This window comes from Oncorhynchus masou, chromosome 14 (genome assembly GCF_036934945.1).
Source record: "Oncorhynchus masou masou isolate Uvic2021 chromosome 14, UVic_Omas_1.1, whole genome shotgun sequence".
Lineage (NCBI taxonomy): Eukaryota > Metazoa > Chordata > Actinopteri > Salmoniformes > Salmonidae > Oncorhynchus > Oncorhynchus masou.
Window position 1 is genome coordinate 1,082,398 of NC_088225.1, and position 23,197 is coordinate 1,105,594.

The 23,197-nt window shown below is 45.2% G+C and overlaps 1 protein-coding gene across 1 annotated transcript in view; it reads right to left on the reverse strand.

Annotated features, from left to right (window-relative positions):
* Positions 1–42: 42 nt before the first annotated feature.
* The window catches only part of LOC135553937 (protein FAM171A2-like), an 85,927-nt gene continuing 62,772 nt past the window's right edge, over positions 43–23,197 (reverse strand). Inside the window, exons 4-8 of the mRNA XM_064985885.1 lie at positions 21,979–22,137; positions 21,207–21,386; positions 15,361–15,474; positions 5,050–5,176; positions 43–4,659 (exon numbers count right to left, since the gene is read on the reverse strand). Coding sequence (XP_064841957.1) covers positions 3,000–4,659; positions 5,050–5,176; positions 15,361–15,474; positions 21,207–21,386; positions 21,979–22,137 — 2,240 coding nt within the window. The 3' untranslated portion in view covers positions 43–2,999. The remainder of the gene's footprint in view (positions 4,660–5,049; positions 5,177–15,360; positions 15,475–21,206; positions 21,387–21,978; positions 22,138–23,197) is intronic.

Here is a 23,197-nt window from a genome sequence, read left to right on the forward strand (position 1 = left end):
ATGCCAACCACACAGTACAAATTCCAAGCATGCAGATTTCTTGTTAAATTCTTTAATTATTGGATTGTATATTAACATCATTAATAACAAGCAATAAAAGTTAGCAAAGATTTGCCTCAGAAATATAGATCTGAGAGGGAAAGTAGGTGGCGCCAGTTTACCATAACAGCACATCATCCCTCTGTCTGTTGACTTGGAGACAACAACTGCCCTTGTATAGCACTCAAACATTAGGCCAATAGGAATTATGATTAGCCAGGCATTCACATATATAAAAAGAACAGTGTAAAAAAAGTAAACAAAATAACCTTGCTCAAGTCATATTTATTCAGAACACAACGCACCCCGTTTACACCGTTTAACTTCCACTGACCTGTGTTTCCAGCACTGACACCATTGTGTGATAGGATGTGATTTGTCAGAATTCACAGATGCTGCACTTGCTAATATGGGGAGTTACATCAGTGGCTTGCCCTGCACTGACAGAGGTGGAGAGACTTGACACACCTTCAAAGCTCTGACGGTCTTGTTTATAGACATCAAACACCAGTATTATCCTTGACCTCAAAACAATTTCTAAAAAAAACAAAAAAAAAACGCTAATTGAATTGAACACACCACATAGACCACATAATTCAGTAGTGCCTCGTAGGGCCAATAGAACTATTAGTGTTCTTGTGCCAACCTCATCCCTTAAATGACAGGACGTTAACTTCATCCCCCCCAAAAAATAAACATAAAATCTCTGAAATAGTCTAAGGGGATTCCATATCAGAGCTGAGCTGGTTTATTCACAGAGACAGGTGGCTCAATTCTGCAAACTTAAGCATCAAACCATTTTGAAGGTGAGAGAAGCAAAAAAACAAAACAAAACAGCACAAATGCTTATATGAGAAGAGGAACATGCATGTTTGTTGGGATCATGAGTCTTATACCACAGGGAAACCACTTCACATAATAGTATCAACTCGGTAAATCAAAACATGGCAAGTAATCAAGCCTTAAAAAGAGACTTTCAAGGGTCATTTACATACATTTGAATGGAGAAAGGGGGGGAGAGAGAGAGAGAGAGAGAGAGAGAGAGAGAGAGAGAAGTGACAGTGTTGTTATCAATTAAAACATATGTGGGTTTACAACATGGATTGTGACCATACAGGTTTGAAATCAAGGGGACCATTGCTGTGCATCTTAGGCAAGGTCCTAAACCTGATTTGCTTTATGCCGTGCTGTATATTAGTCCACAAGGCAACGTGATAGAACTTCAACTGGACTTTATGAACCTGATTAGCGAGTGCTTGGCTTGATTGACTTCAAATGACCCCTGATCATGAAGGCTGAGTGCTGTTTGTTTAAATCAAAGTCGATTAGCTAATGATAGCTTGACATTGTGTATGACTCAATATCATAACCTGAACATAATGAGCAAAACATGTTAGAGTATGTGTTAAACCCCCTGTTTAGCCAGTACAATGGTTGTTACTGCTGGGTTTACATACCGATGCCTTGAACCCAAGCCATTATTTTCTTATGGTAAATGAAGGCACTTAAAGGACTAATTGCTTGCTGTGATTTGTTGGGCATGAACATTTTTAGGTCTGAGAAAACCTGGATGGATTCCTGTCTTATTGATCTGAAGGCTAATAATTAGATGTTTTGAGAAGATGCGCCAGTGGAGATTACTGGCAATCCAATATGGCACAGTTTCTGGGAACATTAGGTCATTGTGATTTCCACTCAGTCAACTCAGTGTCTTTTCCTTTCACAACATCTTTTAAGTTTGCAATAATACCCAATTAAACTTTTTTTTAAAGCTTTACATGTCTGTATCCTCCAATCCATGTCTGACTATAAATTGATATTGCAACAAAAGGTACAGACTTGTAATGCTAAGCAAACAAAAATGTTCTGGCAAACGTTTCTGTGATACTCGTAACTTGTTTCCAGCGACGCTTCATAATGAACATTTCAAATCATTTTGTCAGGTACTTCCATTGATGTTAATGTTACAAGTCAGCAGGTTAGCAAAGCAAGAAAAAAATATGACTGTCAGTAAGGAAAATGACAACCAAAATGGTTGGCATTATTCTCCAGGCTTCAGTGATAGTAACGTGGAGGTGGTTTTCTGCCATTATCTTCAAGGAAGTTTTACAGTACAAAATGAAACAACAACATCATTGTAAACCCTGGGTTTTAGGACTTACTTATTAGAATTTCACAATCAAAACAGATATCTTTTTCCCAATGTTTAATACATCGATCTGTCTCCTCAATGACATTAAGTACCACTCAGTCATAAAAAGAAGGCCATCTGATCTGTTAAAAAAAACAAGAGTAAAGAGTGAAACAAAAATACTAATTAATTCCACTATGTCCATCAGTTCTGGCCAGACGGTCTTGATTTTCCACAGGAATCAAATGTTTCTGTTTGGCCAGCTGACGTCTCCCAAAAGGTCTGTAGAAATTACTTGAGGTTAATGCTAAGGTAACAGGAAAATCTGATAGTAGAATTCCTTGTAAACGTTACCTAACAGCACAGTGGAGAAAAACAGTGTTGAGCATTTCTCAAGAATACCAACCAGTCAGAGGAACTCTCCCACATGTTCCTGTGGGCAAACAAACACCATCCACATGCTTAGGGATCATGATTTTGGAAATAAATAAATCCACAGCCATGTGAAACTTCTAGAGATACGGATATAGCTACTGGTCCCAGTGACATTTTTAGAGATGCAGATATAGCTACTGAGCTCAGTGATGACTACAAGCAAGAGTGGGACTACAAAACACCTGGTCGTTTCACAATTCATGTGACAATTGTATTTGTTTGATTTCCTTTCTCACTTCATAATCTCTTTCGCACACGTCTTTCTCTTTGTACTCCAAGACAGACCTCTCACATTATCTGCTCATCTTTCTTCTTCCTGGCGTTCGTTGACACAGTGGTTCTTCTCCCCCTGTTCTCTTGTAGCTCAATGTTCCCTGAGAGCCCTAGGTCTACCTTACTTCCATACCATGAGGGGTCTCTCCTCGCGCTTCTGCCAGGGACTCTTCTTGTTCCCCTCCTCGTCTTTATCATCGGCATCCTCCCCATCCTCGGGGCTGGTGGCTGAGTCCCTGCGTGTCACCTCGCTGGTGGAGGTAGTGGTGGTACTGCTCTGGGCGCTGTTATCCCGGCTGCGGCCCTTCCGGGGGAACGTGCCACCGCGGGGGGTCATCTCTGGGGCCTCGTCCAGCAGAGGTGCCAGAGAATTGTCCTCTGGAGAGTACATGGCAGTGTGGCTCTCACTGCTGCTGCTGGGGGGGTCTGTGGTGTCGATGCAAGGGAGTTTAGTATAGGTCTTCCCTGCGTGACCCTTCCTCTCAGCCGCCGCTGCAGCCTCTTTAGCTTCCTTGGCCTTCCTCTCCTCCTTTCCTTTCCGCTGCTTTATGTTGGCTTCACGAGCGACGTCTACCCTGTTGTCATGATGACTCCCCGTGGCTCCTCCACCTCCCCCTCCTCCAGGGATGCTGAGAGATTCTCCCCCCAGCTCGATGTAGGAGTGACGAACCAGGGAATTGGAGCGACCGTCCAGGGAGACGAACCAGGCCCGGGGGTGCGGCTTCACCCCCAGCTCAAGAAGCTTCTTCTCCGTCAGCGCCTGCAGCTCTCCGTTCATCTGAGATATGGTGTTGTCATTGAACAGGACCGGGATGCGGACTGGAGCCGCGTTAGGGTCTGAGGCCCAGTTAGAGTGTCCCTCTGAGTCCTTCCTCTGCTGGCCTGGTTCTTCCCCATCCTCATCCTCCTGTTGATGATTCTGTTGTTGCTGGTTCTGTTGTTTCTGCTGCTGGTTCTGGTGTACCTGTCCCTGATGCCTGGGAAGGGTCATGCTAACCTGTATTCCCTCCATGTCATGCTGCATCTGTTGCTGCCTCTCCAGGGCCTGCTCCACAGCCGACAGGTCCGACGACAGGCGCATGTAGTGGGCCGGGATGACCAGCGTGGGCACCACACTCCGGTACATGCTCTCCTTCATCTGATCCATGGAGTGGCAGAAGATGAGCTGGCCGGGCTGGGTGTTTAGAGAGTTGGGCCTGGCTAGGAGGTCCCCGGTCTGGGACGCTGAATACTCTGGGGGCAGGCCAGAGTACTCCTGGTAGTGCCCAGCGAAGGGAGGCAGTAAAGGTGGTGGAGATGGTGGATCTGAGGAGTAACCCTGGTTGTCATTGGCGTTGTGATTTTGGTGGTTGTGGCGATGTCGAGGATCATGGGTATTATCCTCCGCTGAGCTGAAGCTGCGGGTGTCATTGCGGAGCAGCTGCTGAGGATCCAAGTTGTTAGTGTTAGTAGAGCGTGTTGTCACCTTCATGGGAAAACTCTCACCACCGCCACGCCTGGTGATATTGTCCGTGTTCACTTTGGAGTGTCGCCGGGCCTTTCCTGGGGGCGTGTGCCGGAAGAAATCCTCCCTGGAGCTGTGGAGATCCCGGGTGGAGGACAGGTCTGATTTGAGGGTGTCTGGGTCACCCCTGGTGGAGGAAGCTGTATCGATGTGGTCTGAGCTGATGAGGTTGAGGTGGGACATGGAGGTGCATTGATCTCTCTTGGAACCGTCCAGGCCGGAGGAGACATGCATCTTGCCGTGACGGTACTGTTGCCGCGGTTTCAGACATCTCCGCCTTAAACAAAACATAACAGAGAAGGGTAAAGGGAGAATGCAACCAAACACACATTTTAACACCCTGTAAGACAGGAAATGAAACAAATAAGAGTCCTGGAGTATCCCTGATAGTTTTTATTTTTTATTTTTTACCCAGCCCAGTAATAACACCACTGATTCACCTAAGCAAGTGCTTGACAGGATTGGGGTAAATTCCATTTAAATACCAGTCAATTCAGAAAGTAGTTCCAAAATGTCCTTGTTGAGAAGCATAGAAGAGAATTGGCATTGGAATGACGATTCATTGAGTAGCTATTTTAAAACTAACGCTGGGTTGGAACAAAAATGTGCTACACTGGGATTGACTACTCCAGGACCTGAGTTGAGACACGCTGAGCCTGATACCAACCTGCAGTAGTAGAGCAGCAGACAGAGCAGCACCAGCACCAGCAGAGCCATGGATCCCAGGATGGTCAGGAGGAAGACGGTGTGGTAGGTGGTGATGTCTCGCAGGCCCGTGGGGTTTAGAGCTGAGCCTGCAACATAGGGGTACACTGTAAAACATTTCCTGTCATTTTTATCATAAAATACAGGCAGCATACAAGCCAGTAAATTACTGTAGATTTCCAGGACCTTTACTGAAACACAAATTTACAAAATATTACTGTAACACCTGACTACAGCTACATAATGTATTTCCCAAATTTACAGTACATTACTGGTGTAACGGTTTTCTTGACTTGAAGGAGAGGCGGACCAAAGCGCAGCGTGGTTATTTTGATTCATGTTTAATAAAGCACTTCACATGAACAAACTAACAAAAACAAGAACCGTGAAAACCCAAAACAGCCCTATTTTATTTTTTATAAAAAATAATTTATTATCTTCAATACCATTCATTCTTTACAACTCATAATTTTCATACATACTCCAATAATGGCATTTTAATTTAACTATACAACAACCCCAAACAAAACCTCAGGGGAGCATCTTACGTCCCCGTCACCCTACAAACTACCTTTCCCTATCTCCCAGTCCCTAATCTATCCCCTTACAAATCTAAATAACACCCAGCCCTAAACCCCCCTTCCACCTCTCCCGAGCAGCATGCTGCCCCCACTTCCTCTCCTCCCTCTTCATCCTCCCCCTCAAATCTCCTTCCACCCTCCTCACTATCCCTTCCACCCCCCAATCTCTCCCTGTCTTCACCATGTTCTGCCTGGCTTCCCACAGCCCCCTTTTAAAGAGACTCATGAGAGGCCAGAGCAGAAACCTGTCCCTATCCGTCCCTCTCGCTCTCCCTACACCCCTCTCTAACCTGGCCCACGTCAATACAAAATCCCCCCTTACCAAACCTAACAACACCCGTGCCCTAGCCCATACTACTCCGGCAAAGGCACAGTCCCAAAAGACATGGCGCACAGTCTCCTCCCTACCACAAGAGGATCTTGGACAGATGGGGGATTGCACCAAACTATACCGGTACATGATGGAACGTACCGGCAAGCACTTATGGAGGCTCAACCAATTCAGGTCCTTGAGCCTGTTGTCCAGACCCCGCGCCTGCACCCCCTCCCAGACCACTTCCGAGATGCCCACTACAGGCGCCGGACTCCCTGCCTTTCTGACCTCCTCGTACAGGTGCCTGTGATCTAAACCTACTCGGGCAACTTCAACCTCAGGGTGCGCACGCAGCCACTTGGCCACATGACCAAAGTGCCACGGCAGCTGTTCCGCCCGAGGACCCGTGTTAGACCACACCATTATGCTTCTCGCCTGATACGAGAAGAACACCCGCAGGAGGTAACCGGACGGGTGTATCACTGGATGAGCAAGCTCCGTTAACAAGAAAGAAACAAAAATTGCGTCCAGCTTGAGGGGGAAATGTGGTACCCCCCTACCTCCCTCCCCGATGGGACAGAGCATGCGTGTCCTGGCGACCCACTCGCACCTGCCACTCCACATGAAGTGAAACACAAGCCTCACTAGAGGCCTCATCAGACAAGCCGGCAATGGGTAGATGTACGCCAAAAACAAAAGAGATGTCAACACATCCACCTTTAGGACCAGGACTTTGCCCATAAATGACAAATACCTAGCCTTCCACATTGCTAGCTTCCTCTGTACCACTGCGATACGCATGTTCCAGTTTAGCGTCGCTGAGCCGGAGGTCTCAAAATGGACCCCGAGAATCCTCAGGGCCCCCTCACAGAGATATAACCCCCCGGGCACATCCGTTCTACCGCGCCATCTTCCGAAAAACTTGACGGAAGACTTTGCATGGTTCAGAACCGCTCCCGACGCTCGGGTGAAATCCCCAGAGATGGCAAGGGACCTTGTCAGGCACGAGTCCTTGCACAGCAGCAAGGAAGTGTCGTCGGCGTACTGCGTCATCTTAACACGCAGCCCACCACTTCCAGGGATCAGCAAGCCTTCCACCCCTGTGTCTGCCCTAATGGCAGCCTCCAGAGGCTCCATGTACAGAACGAAGAGGAGAGCCGAGAGTGGGCACCACTGCCTGACCCCAGACGAGAGGTCAAAAACGTCACCCAAGTGACTATTTACACTAACTCGGCACCCCGCTCCGACATATGATGTACGAATCCATCCTATGAACTTCTCCCCAAATCCTAATCGACCTAACACTCTGAATAAAAAGGATCTATTCAAGCGATCAAAGGCTTTCGCCTGATCTAGCGCTGCTACCATTAAAGGCAATCCTCTATCTTCAACCCAAGCGATGGAGTCCCTGATTAACTGTAGGTTCCATCTAATAGAGCGGCCCTCTACCCCGCACGTCTGATCCTCATGGACGACGTAGGGAAGGGCTGTGCGCAACCGGTCTGCTAAAACCTTTGCAAGTAGCTTGTAATCTACACACAGCATGGTCAACGGCCGCCAGTTGCCAAGGTCTGTTACCTCCCCCTTCTTATATAAAAGTGACAGCACACCAACAGCCATTGATCCCCCCGGGACCCCCGTCTCAAGGATGGCTTTCAAGACTTTGAGAACCACTGGTCCCAGTATACCCCAAAACTTGAGATAAAACTCAGCCGGCAGCCCATCCATCCCAGGCACCTTCCCTTTTCCCATCCTCCTAAGAGCGCTCTCAACCTCTTCTAGTGAGATCTGGGCCTCCATCACTTCTCTAATGTCCACCGGCAACCGCCTGGACAAGTGTTCTAAAAACACATTTCCCTGCTCTCCATCTATTTCCCTTTCCTTAAATAAACCTGGGAAATGATCAGTTGTCACCCTGACCATATCCTCTGTTTCTCTAACTATACTACCATTTTCTCCCCTAACGCCATGCATTACCTTCCCACTCTGTCTGGCCCTAACCGACTTAAAGAACATAGCAGAACAAGTCTCATTGTGTTCTAGAAAGCCACTATGTGCACGCTCCAGGAAAACTCGAGCCTTCTGCTCCTGCAACTCCCTGAGCTGCGCCTTTAGGGTTGCGGATCTCTCCCAGTCAAACGACCCGCCGAGGTTGCCTGCCTCGTACTCGAGTTCAATTAACCTTTGGATACGATCCACCTCCCTCCTCTTCTCCCTTTTTTTCCTCTTGCAATACCCTATTATAAAAGCCCTAATCCTCACCTTAACTAATTCCCACCACTCTAACACCCCCTCGCACATGGACCGGAGGCCTTCAAGCCTCCAAAAGAAACCAAAAAACCCGTCAACAAAAGCCTGGTCCTCCAGCACCTCCCGATCTAACTTCCAGTACCTCCTACCAAAGAGGCAGACTGGTGACCCCACCTGCAGGAGCACCCCGTCGTGATCCGAAAAGAAAACAGGCAACAGCCGCCCAGACAACTTACCCAAAGACCTGGGTACAAAAATATAGTCGAGCCTCCGCGCAACCCCCCTGGAGTTGCGCCATGTAGGACCGGCCATTTTCGGAGTAGTGTGCAGGCCACCATCAACCAGACCATGGCAAGCCATTAGCCCGGTGATGGTGCCTGCACTGCTATCCCCCCTATTCCTAAATCTGTATTAAAATCCCCCCTATCACTAATTCCCTATTTGTGACACACAGGGGCGCCAGACAGTCCACCATCTCCCTCCTGTCTGCCACCACCTGTGACCCCTCGTGACATCCACCCCTATAACCCTCCCCTGCATCACCACAAAAGAATCCTCCACTTTTACCTCCCTGTGCCCACACAAAATCCCTACCCCCGATGAGTGCACCCCCCCCCAATACCCCAAACCGACCCCCCCCTGTCCCACTCCCTCTTAAACCTACTAACATCCCCTCCATCCCTCAGGTGAACCTCCTGTAAAAAAACAAAAATCAAACCCCACACCCTCCAAATAACTAAAAACCGCCCTCCTCTTAACAAAATCGTTTAAACCCCTTACATTTAAACTAACCAAAGTAAAATTAGACCATATGAAATAAAACATGTAATACACTCAAATACTAAACCCAGACACAAAGAAAACAACAGGAGACTCACCCGATGCTCCCCTGCTCTATATCTACCTGTGAAAACACCATCGACATCCCCCCCTCTTCCTCCATCTCACCAACCCAGGATGCAGGAATAGTGTTTGGCTCCGGGGAGCCCTGCACCCTGGGTCTACCCCCACACTCCTCCCCCTCCCCAGTGCTGCAGCTGGTTTGGAAAAAAATAGGGAGGCTGAGTCCCCAAACAAAAAACTCCCCACCTCCTCCTGTACCCAGTCCTGAGTCTTGTTAGGTGTGACCCCACCCACCAGAAGTTGAGGGTCTGGGGAAACCAGCAGCAACCCAGAGGTTTCTCCCACCCCCATCACTCTCTTGACCATCCCCTCCCTCTCATTGTCGGCCAATCGCACCCTCCTCTTCATTCTCTTCTTTGGGGATGGTCGCTCCACTCGCTTGCCTTCTTCCGCCGCTTTTCCTGGTTCTCCTACTCCCGTGCCTTCCGTTTCCTTCTCTCTTCCATCCGCCACTTCTTGCTCCTCCTCCTCCCTTGCGACCCTCCCCTCTGGACCTGTACTCTGGTCATGAGGCATTCTTCCTTCCCCTCCTCTTCTTCCCCCATCCCCCGCCCCTGCTCCCCCACCAGCCGCAGACGCGTATGACCTCTGACGAGCCGGGCACCCTCGCCACAGGTGTGCTGACGAGCCACACCCGTGGCATGCCTTAGGCTTGTCACAATCCCTCGCCTTGTGCTCCCCAGATCCACAAAATCTGCATTTACTTGCGCTGCACGAGGCGAAGATATGGCTGTAGGCCATACAGCGCCTGCAAAATGGAGGCTGACGTGCATAAAACAACGTCCCCCTGTCAGCCCCCAGGGAGAACATAGCAGGAGGATGGAGGTAGCCACCATGTCCATTTGGGTCCTCCCTGAGGAGGGCCTGGAAACCTCTCCTCCCATTCCAAAACCCAAGAGAGTCTTTGAGGTGCCTTGCTGAGGAGACGTTATCCATGTATCTCCCCAGAAAGGCACTCACCTCTTCGTCCTTAACGTATGGGTTGTATATGTTGACAGTTACAACCCTAAAGTTGTTCTTCACCAGGCTTGTTATTTCATAGTGGCTCATCGGCTTCTCACCTCCCACTGCTCTTGCCCTTCTCAGGATATCATTGTGTTTTTCCTCTGTATGTAGTGCCACGTCGTATGCTCCCTCCAACAAGTTGCCTTGGAAACAAAACACGTCCTTCACCGTCAGCTTTAGAATCCCCATCAATATTGTCCTTCCAAAAGTTTCCCGTCCTAAAGGCTCCAACTCCTTTTCCTTCCAAGCAAACCGAATCGTGTTGGCCAGCCCAATCCCAGGGACCGACCGTGTTGATGAATTTTGCACCATCTCCGCAAGGAGAATGGCGCACCCGTCTCACGTTCTCTTCTCTTCTCTTCCAAAACAAGGAAAAAAGAAAAACCAAAGTGACCGAGCCTATTCTGGTGCAAACAAACACAGAGACAGGAACAATCACCCACAAAACCCAACACCAAACAGGCTACCTAAATATGGTTCCCAATCAGAGACAATGACTAACACCTGCCTCTGATTGAGAACCATATCAGGCCAGACATAGAAATAGACAAACTAGACACACAACATAGAATGCCCACTCAGATCACAACCTGACCAAACAAAACATAGAAACATACAGAGCAAACTATGGTCAGGGTGTGACAACTGGAAGCATAGTAGTTAGTAAACTGTTGCACATTTACAGCGCAGGCTAGCGCCAACAAGTGAGTGCATTAAACTAAGTTTGATTAAAAAAACACATATCACAGTCATAGCAAGTAAAACGTTTCTGTAACTGTTACTGACAATGTTGTTGAAGTTAAGGATACATTGGTCTTCTATTTGTAACAAGATACCTTTTGATGTATCTTTGCCCACCTCTGGTTACTGCCAATATTATGTTACTGTAATACTCACAGTACTTTGCTACCAGATTCCTGTAATATCAGTGCATTGCACAATATTGTAAGAAAGTAAATGCTATTATAATTGTAAAATTGGTATTTTATTGTAATTACATGGGATTGGTGCAAGTAGGTTGGCTGCTAGGTGTGTGTATATTACAGCATATTTATGAATATTTTGTGTTTTATATCACTTGCACTTCTTGAGGCATAAACAAAGGCTTCGGTATTGATGGGAATACTAAGCTTCTTGAAGTATTGAGGCTTTCCAGACAATTCTGTCAATAACAGGTTCATTATTCAAGGCTTTGATCAACACAGCCTACTAGTGGCACCTGCTGGTCCAAATAATTCAGAACAGCCAAATTATATAGACGACGTCTTCTACCAAAACAGGTGGTGGTTCGACAAAATGAAACTTCGGACGTCATTGATCACGTGCTTCTGATAAAGAGATACAGGCACACTGCTTAGAAGTAAACTGCTTAGTGATTTCCACACATGTATTGGAGCGTCGGTATCAGGCATAACATCGCTAGATTTACAGGGCAAAACAGACTTGGCAAAACACTCAACAGTAAAGGTTTAAGACTTACTGCCACTCTGACCTGTCCCTATACACATTCAATTGTTAGGGCACTACTACCATGTTCAATTGGTACAGCAGTCTTACAAACAGGTGCAAAAATATAGCTACTTACAAGGCATGCCTCGAAATATGTTAATGAGCCAAATATTCTTCACCTCCCACAGCATTTTTCCACAGTGCACCAAAATTTACAGAATGTTGCAGTAAATACATATTAAAATAGCAATACAATACTTTATTGTTAAATTGTATTGTAATAAAGTTACAGAAACAGTGAATATGTACTGCCTTGTTCAGGGGCAGAACGACTGATTTTTACTTTGTCAGCTCGGGGATTTGATCCCGCAACTGTCCCAATGCGCTAACCACCCCATACTACCACATATCAGTTAAATTGGTACAGCACTCTCACTGACATTTGGAACAAATAGCCTCTTACAATGAGGTGTGCCTCAAAATATGTTTATGACCCAGAAACAACAATAACACTAGAGTTCAAAAGGTGATTGGCGCTAAAAAAATACAGTATGGTACTGTAACAATTCTTTTTGCAGTAAATTTACAGCAAAGTCGAGATAGAAGAAAGTGCAAAGTAGAGATAGAGATAGAAATAATGGGGTGCAAAGGAGCAAAATCAATCAATAAATACAGAGAGGGGGAGAGGTAGTTGTTTGGACTAAATTATAGATGGTCTATGTACAGGTGCAGTAATCTGTGAGCTGCTCTGACAGCTGGTGCTTAAAGCTAGTGAGGGAGATAATGTTTCCAGTTTCAGAGATTTTTGTAGTTCGTTCCAGTCATTGGCAGCAGTGAACTTGAAGGAGAGGCGGCCAAAGGAAGAATTGGTTTTGGGGGTGACCAGAGAGATATACCTGCTGGAGCGCACGCTACAGGTGGGTGCAAGTATTTTATACCATTGTAAAGGTAATCTTGTTGTTAATCCCACCACAGTGTCCGATTTCAAATAGGCTTTACAGCGAAAGCACCACAAACGATTATGTTAGGTCAGAGCCAAGCCACAGAAAAACACAGCCATTTTTCCAGCCAAAGAGGAGTCACAAAAAGCAGGAAGCAATAAAATTAATCACTAACCTTTGATGATCTTCATCAGATGACACTCATAGGACTTCGTGTTACATAATACATGTATGTTTTGTTTGATAAAGTTCATATTTATATCAAAAATCTCAGGAGACATTGGGCACGTTATGTTCAGTAGTTCCAAAAATATCCAGTGATTTTACAGAGAGCCACATCAATTTACAGAAATACGCATTATAAACGTTGATGAAAATACAAGTGTTATACATGGAACTTTAGATACACTTCTTCTTAATGCAACCGCTGTGTCAGATTTCAAATAATCAGATAATCTGAGTACGGCGCTCAGAGAACAAATACATATATCCGCCATGTTGGAGTCAACAGAAGTCAGAAATAACATAATAAATATTCACTTACCTTTGATGATCTTCTTCAGAATGCACTCCCAGGAATCCCAGTTCCACAATAAATGTTAGTTCTGTGACAGACCGTATAAACTTGTCAAACGATGTATGGAATCAATCGTTAGGATGTTTTTAACATAAATGCGCGTTACCAGTGAGTGACTGCTGGCAGACTCATTCCTCTCTCATTCAGCCCCCCTTCATAGTAGAAGCCTCAAACAAGTTTCTAAAGACGGTTGACATCAAGTGGAAGCCTTAGGAAGTACAACATGACCAATATCCCATGGGGGCTGAGATCAAAAACTACAAACCTCAGATTTCCCACTTCCTGGTTGGATTTGTTCTCAGGTTTTTGCCTGACATATGAGTTCTGTTATACTCACAGACATCATTCAAACAGTTTTAGAAACTTCAGATTTTAAAAAATGAAAAAGTAATTTTTTTGCTCAGAAAACATGGGAGTCCAAGTAAAATCACCTGCGGGCCGCTAGTTTGGGAACCCTGTCTTAACCCTTGTGTGGTGTTCATGTTTTTGTTCTTCACCCTGTGTTCGCGGGTCTGTTGGACCCACACCATTATTGGGTTTTTAAAACAACAAAGCCATAACAATCTACATCAAAATATTTCATACTTACATGTTGACTTATATCAATTGCAAGCACTATAGACAGCATACCTGGTTAATATTTGCCATTTACCTCTGCTAGATCACATTTATCAATAAAAGCTCTGCTCGTTTAAAAATAAAGAAGTGATTTTTGCAAACAAAAATCAATTATAATCAAGAAATGGGTGGGAATACATCATGTTAATCTTGAACAAATGATAAAACAAGGTTTTCATCACTGATTTTCTGGATGGTGTCTGGGATGAACAGTTCAAAAGAAGACTCTATGTCTTGCACATGAGTTACCTCCATCCGCGTCGGCCCTGGTTGCATCCTTATCACATTGGCAGCCATGCGGGGTGGCTCATTTCTTGGGCAAAAAATTAACCATTTTTTGGCATCTATATTTTCCCTATGCAAGCTGCTGATGAGCCGGTAGGTGAAGGGCTGGTCCTGGGGCTGGCGGGGGGTCAATCGCATTCTGACTAACTGTCAGAATCCGAATTGACAGAGACATGATCCTCATATTCTGAACATTCTTCATCTTCCAAAGTGGAAGACACTCCTTCCATTAGCTTCTCTCTCTGCAAAAATGATTTCTAAGGCCTTCTGAGCAGAGATTCTTTTTGCCATACTGATTGATTGTGGTAAGGAGCCACACGTGCAAAACTATTTATTTGTTGTGTCACTCCCCCAATTTGCACCTGGCTGTGGTAGAATGTGGGAAAATACAGATTGAAATAATGTATTGTAATAACATTGTGCAGGTTCCCAGAATATTTCCCACACTACAAAGAGTGCAAGAAAAGTGGGACACAGGCAGACAGGTTCTTGGTGCTATGTTGAAACAGCAGGCCCAGGGAGGAGGAAGACAGAGTGAAGGCAGACAGCAAAACTTATGTTGAATTTTTACTTGTTTTCGAACACCACACAAGGGTTAAGGGAACCAAGATGACAGTGGGGCTGGGATGGGCAAAAATGACTAAATACAACTACAAAACACCATCAAAATCAATGTATCAAAATCAATTATGAAATACTTGTATTTTGTCATCTATTTCATTAAAATATTATGCATATAATATTATGTATTTTAAAATAAGAAATGGATTTTGGAAGTAGCTGGCCTGAACAGCAACAACATTCTCAGTAATGGTTATAGAAACGTCTTAATTGCTATGACTATGATATGTTGTTGTTTATCTACCTTAGTTGAATGCATTGACTGTACAGTAAGTCACTCTGGATAAGAGTGTCTGCTAAATGACCAAAATGTATATGTGATCATAGTATAATGAAATGCAAAGCACACTGGGTATTATTATTGGCCTTGTTTCGGGACGGAGTTTATTAGAATAACGCTCAGCATGCTTTGCATGTCATTTTTACATATACATTTATATTTTGTTCATTTAGCAGATGCTCTTATCACACTACAGTGCCATCAGACTTCCGATACCAATGGAGGGCGAAAGGGAGCCACAGAATTGTGAACAGCTATTACAAAATGGTATAGAAAAGTATTTTTGAAAATAGAAATTACAGCTCTCGAAAGTATCTTGTTACAAAATATATTGGGAGTGTAATTCATCCCAGTGTAATACAAATGTCAAAATACTCAGAAGTAATTTAAATACATATTTCAAATACATGTAACAGAAATTCTGCCCATCTCTGGACATAGTTACCGTACCTGTGGTTGAGGGAAAGGCAGCCAGCCAGTATCCTAGCTGGTTGGCCACAAAACTCCATGTCAGCTGTGCTCCTCCTTTCTTGATGTATCCGGTTCCTTTCCTCACCCAGAGTCCTGTTGAAGTACAAGTCAACATGAGTACAGAATTAGTTAGAGGAGAGTTACAATTACAGTAAACACTGTATGTCAACTTCCTTAACAATTTCAGAGATGTGTGTGTAGATGTCCCTTAAGATCCTTATTAATCCAAAATATATTTTAAACTGTATAGTGATTTCCAACCTATTTTTTTGTGCTTTTTTTGCCAATGCTTGCTCATAATCCCTGTACACAATCATTTCATGGATAATCAGTATATTATTTTTAATCCCGGAGTGAGCAGATGGAAGAGCTCCATAGTTACTGTACTGAACGTGTGCTGTGAATCTATTGCTCTACGTGATAAGGCCAGGCGGTGTTATGCATTCATATCCAGTGATGTCTAGCTTGTCGGGATAGAACACACACATGATGAGCGAGTAACGTGATTCGGGGAAGGGAGACAGCTTTGAGTCCAGGCAGATGCATTTCCGACCCGAACCACAATAATGAAAGAGGAGCAATAAAAAAGAAGGAAAAAAAGAAGAGAACGAAAAATGACAAAACAAATAACTTGGCCACAAAAAAAAAAAAATTTCCCATGATGCCAGGTGCCCTGAGGAGAGAGTCAGGATTCGGTAGCGTAATGTGTTTTGACAGGGTGACCTTGGCCCACAGTACACCCTTCTACATCATCCTCCCTCTCCTAAAATAGTTTTAATTTCTGTCATTCTCGTTAGCATTTTCAGTCTGCAGAAAACATAAACACAGAGGCAGGTTCTGATTAGGCCTACATGTGTCCTAAATGATTTTAACACATTGTAGGGGAGAATGGAAACAGTGGCCTAAAATAAAAAATGTCAAGCTTACAGTACGATATAGCTTATGATTAATAACATATTTGAAAAAATAAACATAACAATGCCTTTCAATTCGAATAAGCAATAGAACTGTTACTTTAAATAACTATTAGATCAATATCATCTGTTTCCCTTAGACTACAAACATTTGTTGGACTCCTCTTTTAGTGCTAATACCCTGGGGCAAGGGAAGTCTGTGAATATACTGGCTTTGTCATCATAGCAGCAATACAACTAGGGCCTGCATTAATCAAACGTGCTTATCTAGGATCAGCTCTTCTTATTCATTATGATCTAAAAGTCCAAACTGATCCTAGATCTCGGCACTTCCACCGACGCTTTGTGAATACAGGCCCAGGCATGAAAATCCATTAGGGCTCTATTTATTAGTCATGTCTGACATCTCTACTGCCCATTGGCTACAGCTATTATTAGACGATCTGGCATCCACAACCTCAAACATTGAACCACCTGAGAAGTCAACCTAGGACTTCTAGGCTACACTTTGAGCCAAGCTCTAATTAACACATCCTAAGTGGTGTGAATATAAACACACTTGGCTAAAATGGTATAGTCAAAAATCCTCTAAACTAGGGGTAGAAGGGAGGTGAGAGTGAATTGAAGTGTGATGTGTGTCATGCCAGGTTACTGATCTAGGAAGTGCCCGACCATGGATGTAGTGTTACATGTCGACCACTAGGGGTCAGCATGCACACAGACGAACAGTAGCATGGGCTTTTGTTAATCTCCTCATCATAAGGCAGGGGGATTTCCAAACCACCCCCACACTATCCCCTGACAGAGTATGCGCATTATACAGCCTCTGCTTGTCTTTCTGCCGAGTCCATGTGTGTGTGTGTGTGTCATCCGTCTCCAAAACAAACACAGACTCATATCCTTTCCTCTGTCACAGCTGAGTCAGGAGAGATAATGGAGCCTCTGATCTAGAGTCTCCTGGGCTATACGGAACAAGAAACACTCCTCCTTTCTCTTTTAAAGATGCCTTGAAGGAGGAGGATGGGAGGAGATCACATAGGAGGGGTCATCAAGGACAGAGAGAGAGAAAGAGAGAGTGTTCCTCTTGACTGACGAAAGGGGCCATGTTCAACTTTGATTCAACTTTTTGGACTCATCATCACACTGTTCTCTTGTACTCATTTGTCATGCAAATGGTTATGCACAGACTATACGCACACCCACATATGCACAAACTTGTGATTCAGTCCAAAACAAATCAATTTCTCTCTTCAGTGGCAGCTCACCCTGGCCACCCACCGACGCCCAATATCCACTCACACTCCATATTTCCTCTCAGTCGCAATCCTGTCTGACAGTCAGCAGCCTTGTATTACATCCCACTTAGCTCTCCTTTGATAGTCCTGTCATAGTGCCACAGTGTTCCACAGCATTCCACAGCATTCCACAGCACCCACCAATTAAAGGCTTCCGCTGCAGCACCTGATTCTATTTGCTAGAGTGTTCCGAGTGCTCCTGGCAGGTGTCCCCAACCTCCCCAAACATCATGGTGGATTTAAAGTCTTGCAAGTGTAACCTGGCACGCTGGAGGAGTGGAGTGTGTGTGTGAGTGTGTGTGTGAGTGTGTGTGTGAGTGTGTGTGTGTGTGAGTGAGTGAGTGAGTGAGTGAGTGAGTGAGTGAGTGAGTGAGTGAGTGAGTGAGTGAGTGAGTGAGTGAGTGAGAGAGAGAGAGAGAGAGAGAGAGAAAAAATCTGGTGTCAAAGCTGACTCTGGAAGAGAGGCCCGTGCATCCAGACTTACAGTAACTCGTAAATCTAGAGGAGCCCCTAGGGATACTAGACTCAAGGCCCATTTTTCTACTCAACACTGGTCTTAAGCTGCACAGGAGTATATTTCATTGCTCCATGTGGGATTCTACATGTCTAGTACTTGTTGACATTGGGGTGAACCTGCGATGTTACTTGATTTGTTTTGAGTAGAAACTTCCAGGTTTACTGCTTCTGCATAGGTCGGGGAAAAGAAAAAGGTTACTCTGTTGGACGTAAGTTAAACCACGATGGATACAAAAAATGATTTATGCCTAAATGCTGTCCCAGAAGTTAACCAGCCTTTATGTATACAATATATACTGAAACAAGTACAAAATACACTGTACTTACTGCAGTACTACATGAGGGTCAGTGTGGGGCATTCTTCCCTGTTAAGCAAATAAAAGCCCACACCCCCAGAGCTCTCTCACTGTGTGTGTGTGTGTGTGTGTGTGTGTGTGTGTGTGTGTGTGTGTGTGTGTGTGTGTGTGTGTGTGTGTGTGTGTGTGTGTGTGTGTGTGTGTGTGTGTGTGTGTGTGTGTGTGTGTGTGTGTGTGTGTGTGTGTGTGTGTGTGTCTGTGTGTGTGTGTGTGCGTGGTGGGATTTAGAGGCAAAACATTTAGAGATGACACAGTTAACAACACATCCACCCTGGTGTCCACATTATAATCAGTAAGCTTCTCACCACCTGGCTGACTGTTCATTCTTTACTGCAGATAATGAGATGTGAGCTCTGCACTGGCTGAGCCTCCCACTTAGTGGACGGTTGAATAAAAACCCACAGAGTTAAATAATGCATGAACCTAACGCTGCAACGCTCTGTTTGACTAATCCGGTTGCTTAAATCCTGTGCTGTATTGTAAAGATTTGATTTTACTCTCAGCTACTGTACAGAGTAAAACATTTTCTTACATTGAATTTTTAGCAAACTGCTAAATTCAACACCCACGAAAACCCACAATATAAGCCATGTAGTGGAGCAAGAGAGTGAGAAATGTTGTTTTTTTCCGTGGGGGGTGCCTAGTCAATTGGCAGTAACCTATTTTGGCTCAATACTGAATGTTAGGGTCAGCACTTAGTACAGAGAGTCACAACCATTAATCCTCACATCATCTAAGCCATCCTAACATGAGATGAGCAATAGCGTACAGCTAACTCCAACAGACAAGCTCATCACACTATTCAAAATCTCGCCATCCACGACAGCTTTGTTGTCCCCTTTCTCCTGTACTCAAAAACACTGACCCTCCAAATCCTCTCCTCCTCCCCTCCTCCCATCCATCCATCTGTGTCTCTGTTTGCATCTCATAACATGTTACCGTGGCAACATGAGGCCAGAGAGGCGGGGAACATTGCCTCCTCTGTCCCAGGGTTCCTAGAGCTACATAACAGGACTAATCACATCATCAGGCATCAGGACAACAACACTCTACAGCTGCAGTTTTACACAAGGTGTTCAAAAGGGGTGTTTACACAAAGTCTGTTTTTCATGTTTTCTGCACATTGAACCCACAACTACGGTATCCGAATGACACACCCATCTTTTCTGCATTGGGATCCACCGATCAATGCATTTCCATGAGTTCTAAATGCGATAGTTCCGAGTTGCGCACGCATATTGCTCTCCGTATTTGAGATACCACCACGGAAGGATGCTGGGAATCCAAATAGAGCCTGCCAGATAGGTGCTTCATAATCTACCCTTGGGAAGACATATCCAGACTGGTTGGCTATTACTTTTTATTCATTAGGCTTGCTCTTCTCAGTTCCTTGTGCACTATACCATCCTTGAAATCCCACTTCAAGAAGTTGAGGTGGAGATCTGTAGAAATAGGCTTGGGGCTGCGTTAACACTTCCTATGAATACCCTCTTCATAATGCATTATAAACACATTTAGAACGCCTGAGCTATGAATCATGCATACTGATGCACGACACGGGCACTAATAACTGCTCATAAACTTCTATGACTAAATACATAATGCGTTATGAAGAGGGTATTCATAGGAAGTGTTTTACCAGGGCTTCTTCAGCATAGTTATGGTAATGTGAATCTCGGTAGGGAAATGCCAGGCATGTCAATGAGATCTGTAGTGATCTGCATGTCCCAGTTAAGACACACTGGGATGATAGCTACCATGGGAGGTCCGGAACGTTTGTCAAGACAAGAAACAACCCTGGCCTGGTGTTTTTAGGCATCGGTTCCATAAAGCAAGGGGGGGAAAGTGAATGTATGAGAGAGAGCGAGAGAAGGAAAGAGATAGAGAGGGAGAGAAAGAACGAGAGAGAGAGAGGGAGGCAGAGCAAGAGAGAGGCAAAGAGAGTGCATGTGAGAGAAAAAATGAGCGAGAGAGAGAGAGTTAGACAGAATGACAGAGAACAAGAGAGAAAGAGAGGGAGAGAGTGTGTTTGTGTGTGTGTGAGAGTGAGAGAGAGACATAAAGAAAGAAATGTTTGAGAGAGAGAGAAAGAAAGAGAGAGAGAGAAAGAGAGAGATGGAGAGAGTTGTGTGGCTCCCTCCCAGTGAAAGCATGCACAGCAGTTGTATAACAGTTCTGTCAGCCAAGTGAGTTGCAATATTCCAGACACTGAGGAGCAGCGAGGAGGAAGATTAACCCCTGTGAGTCCAGATCAGCTAGCCTGGGTATACCACACTGAACTGAGGAAAACACTGCTGAGCTAGTTGAACCAGGCTATCTGTGACCAGCTGGGAGTCCAGGCAGCCATAGTTAGAGCAGACGGACTGGAGGTTCCTCCTATTCGCCCCTTCCAAGCTCAGACCACTGCCATTTATACGCCTTAGAGTGGATTTAGCTGGGATAAACGATTTGTGGTTCGAAGGGGCGGTGCCTTGCTATCAACAGCAGTTTTTAATTGACAGGCATTTTTCCGTATATATTTCAGTATAGCAGAAAGCCCACTGTTGATGAACAAATTAAACTGGCTAAAGTATGTACGAGGATGTTTCTGTATGTGGCTGTTATACAAGGATATTTTTTTTTAGGGAAATCATTTTCAACTGACAGCACTCAAGAGTTGGCACTCTATCAAACAGATTGATGACACTTGTACATGGAGGGCTCTCACTATATGGTCAGCTATGATGGTGGGCGTTTCCCCTTACCTGTCTTGTCGTCGAACCTCCACACGGGGACACTGGTGGCTGTCTGCAGGGGTGTGTCTAAGGGCAGGGGGATGCAGATATGGACGGGGTCCCACACCTGAACACCGGTTCCGTTACGACTGAAGAGCTGGGCATTGACCGCCGCCACCGGCGTCAGCTCCACCCAGCTACTATTAGCCCCTGGGGAGAGACGGCACAAAGGTCTTTAGACCACCGACCAGTGTGGTGTACAACCCAACAGTAGAAAATCCCCAAACAAGGCTTGCTACCATGCTAATGCTACCATCATCGTGCAAACATCACAATATTCATCATCATCGTCATGGTTGACCTGGTTCCCACTAGGTCAGAAGAGTCTTTCCAACAGACACGATACATTGGCTTCTCATCATTCATGACACATTCAGACATAAGACTATGTAATCAAACTTTTCCCCTGGTTTCCTGCCATCACTTCTCATCATTTGGGACTTTTTGACAGAAATCTATTTCGGTCAAAATCTCTGGATTTTCCACTTGAGCAATTCTACTTTTTTCAGCCAGTCTTTTACCCATGTACGTTCCCTTCATCCTTTCTTCTCTTCCTATCTCATCTCCTGTTTCCCTCCTACCCTCTCCTTTTCAACCTCGCTGTTCGCCTCCCCCCTTCTCTCTCTCCCCCTCCCTCTGTCCGCCCTCTCTTCTCCCTCCCTCCCTCCCTCCCTCCCTCCCTCCCTCCCTCCCCTCCCTCCCTCCCTCCCTCCCTCCCTCCCTCCCTCCCTCCCTGTCTCACCTGTGGCATTGCTCTCCAGGCCCAGTGGGTAGGGGAAACCTCCTATCTCATACTGAATTTGTGCGGAGGTCAGCACAGCAGAGAGCTCTGGGTTGGTAGAGTTGAGGGCCAGAGCCACTGCTTTCCTCTGGAGCTGTATCCATGGCTGGTTTTTGACACCTGGAGGGGGAAGGGGTGAGAGAGGGGAAAAGTGGGGGAAGGAGGGGAAAGAAAGAGGGAGTCTGTGAGATTGGGGGTGCAACTGAAGATAAAGCATAAAGGATACAGCATTGCCGTGGCAATCATATGGCCTATGAAAGTTGATCACCCAAAGTGAAGAGTTGAAGACAGTAACTGTTCATAATCCTAGTAATAATAGAATAAACATATTTCCTCCCCACAAATCAGTTTTAGACAGACACCAAATCATTTATCTATAATTTATTCAGATTTTACAGAAACAATCACGGGATCAACCCAACCCTCAAATTGAAATGACAACCAATCTCACAGACAGTGCCGTAGGAGCATCCAGGAATAGTGGCAGCTAGCAGGATTTGCTGGTCTATAGTAAGACAACAGAGACTAACCTTGCAGGTTGGACAACAGTCCCCTAGTCTCCCTGCCTGTCAAACCCATTCTCCCAGTCTGATTTGGCTTGCCACAAAGGAAAAAAGGAGCCTAAAAATACACTGGCACCTCGTAACGGTGCCACCTGTCTGACATGATTAGTATTTGGTGAGCAATGGGGCCTGATCTGTGCAGACAGTCAGGCAAGCGTGTCCATGCAGCGGGTCTATATACTATACTGAACACCCCAGGCCGGCTGTATTGTAGCATCCATCTCTATCTCTATCTCATCTCTCTTTCTCTACTGAACTGTGTGTGTCCATTCCATTCCTGTGCTCATCGTTCCATTCCACCTCATCGCTAGAGTAGCTTGTTGCCACTTCTTTTCCTCAAGTTCTCTTTGTCAATCTCAGTGAAACATGTGACACTTTCCCTGTCCCTGAATCGGACATTACATCTCTCACTTATCTTTTTTCTACTCTCATTACGGGTTCGCAGCATAGTTGTTGTTGTTGACATTGTCAAATAACTCAAGCATAGATTGGTCACTATTTTTCTAATTTGGCACACAGAAACTAGTAACTTGGTCAAAAAGAATGCCACCGATTGCTATAAGCGGTCTCAAAGACCCATTAAAACCTCATATCTGGAACTGGAACTGCTTAATTTG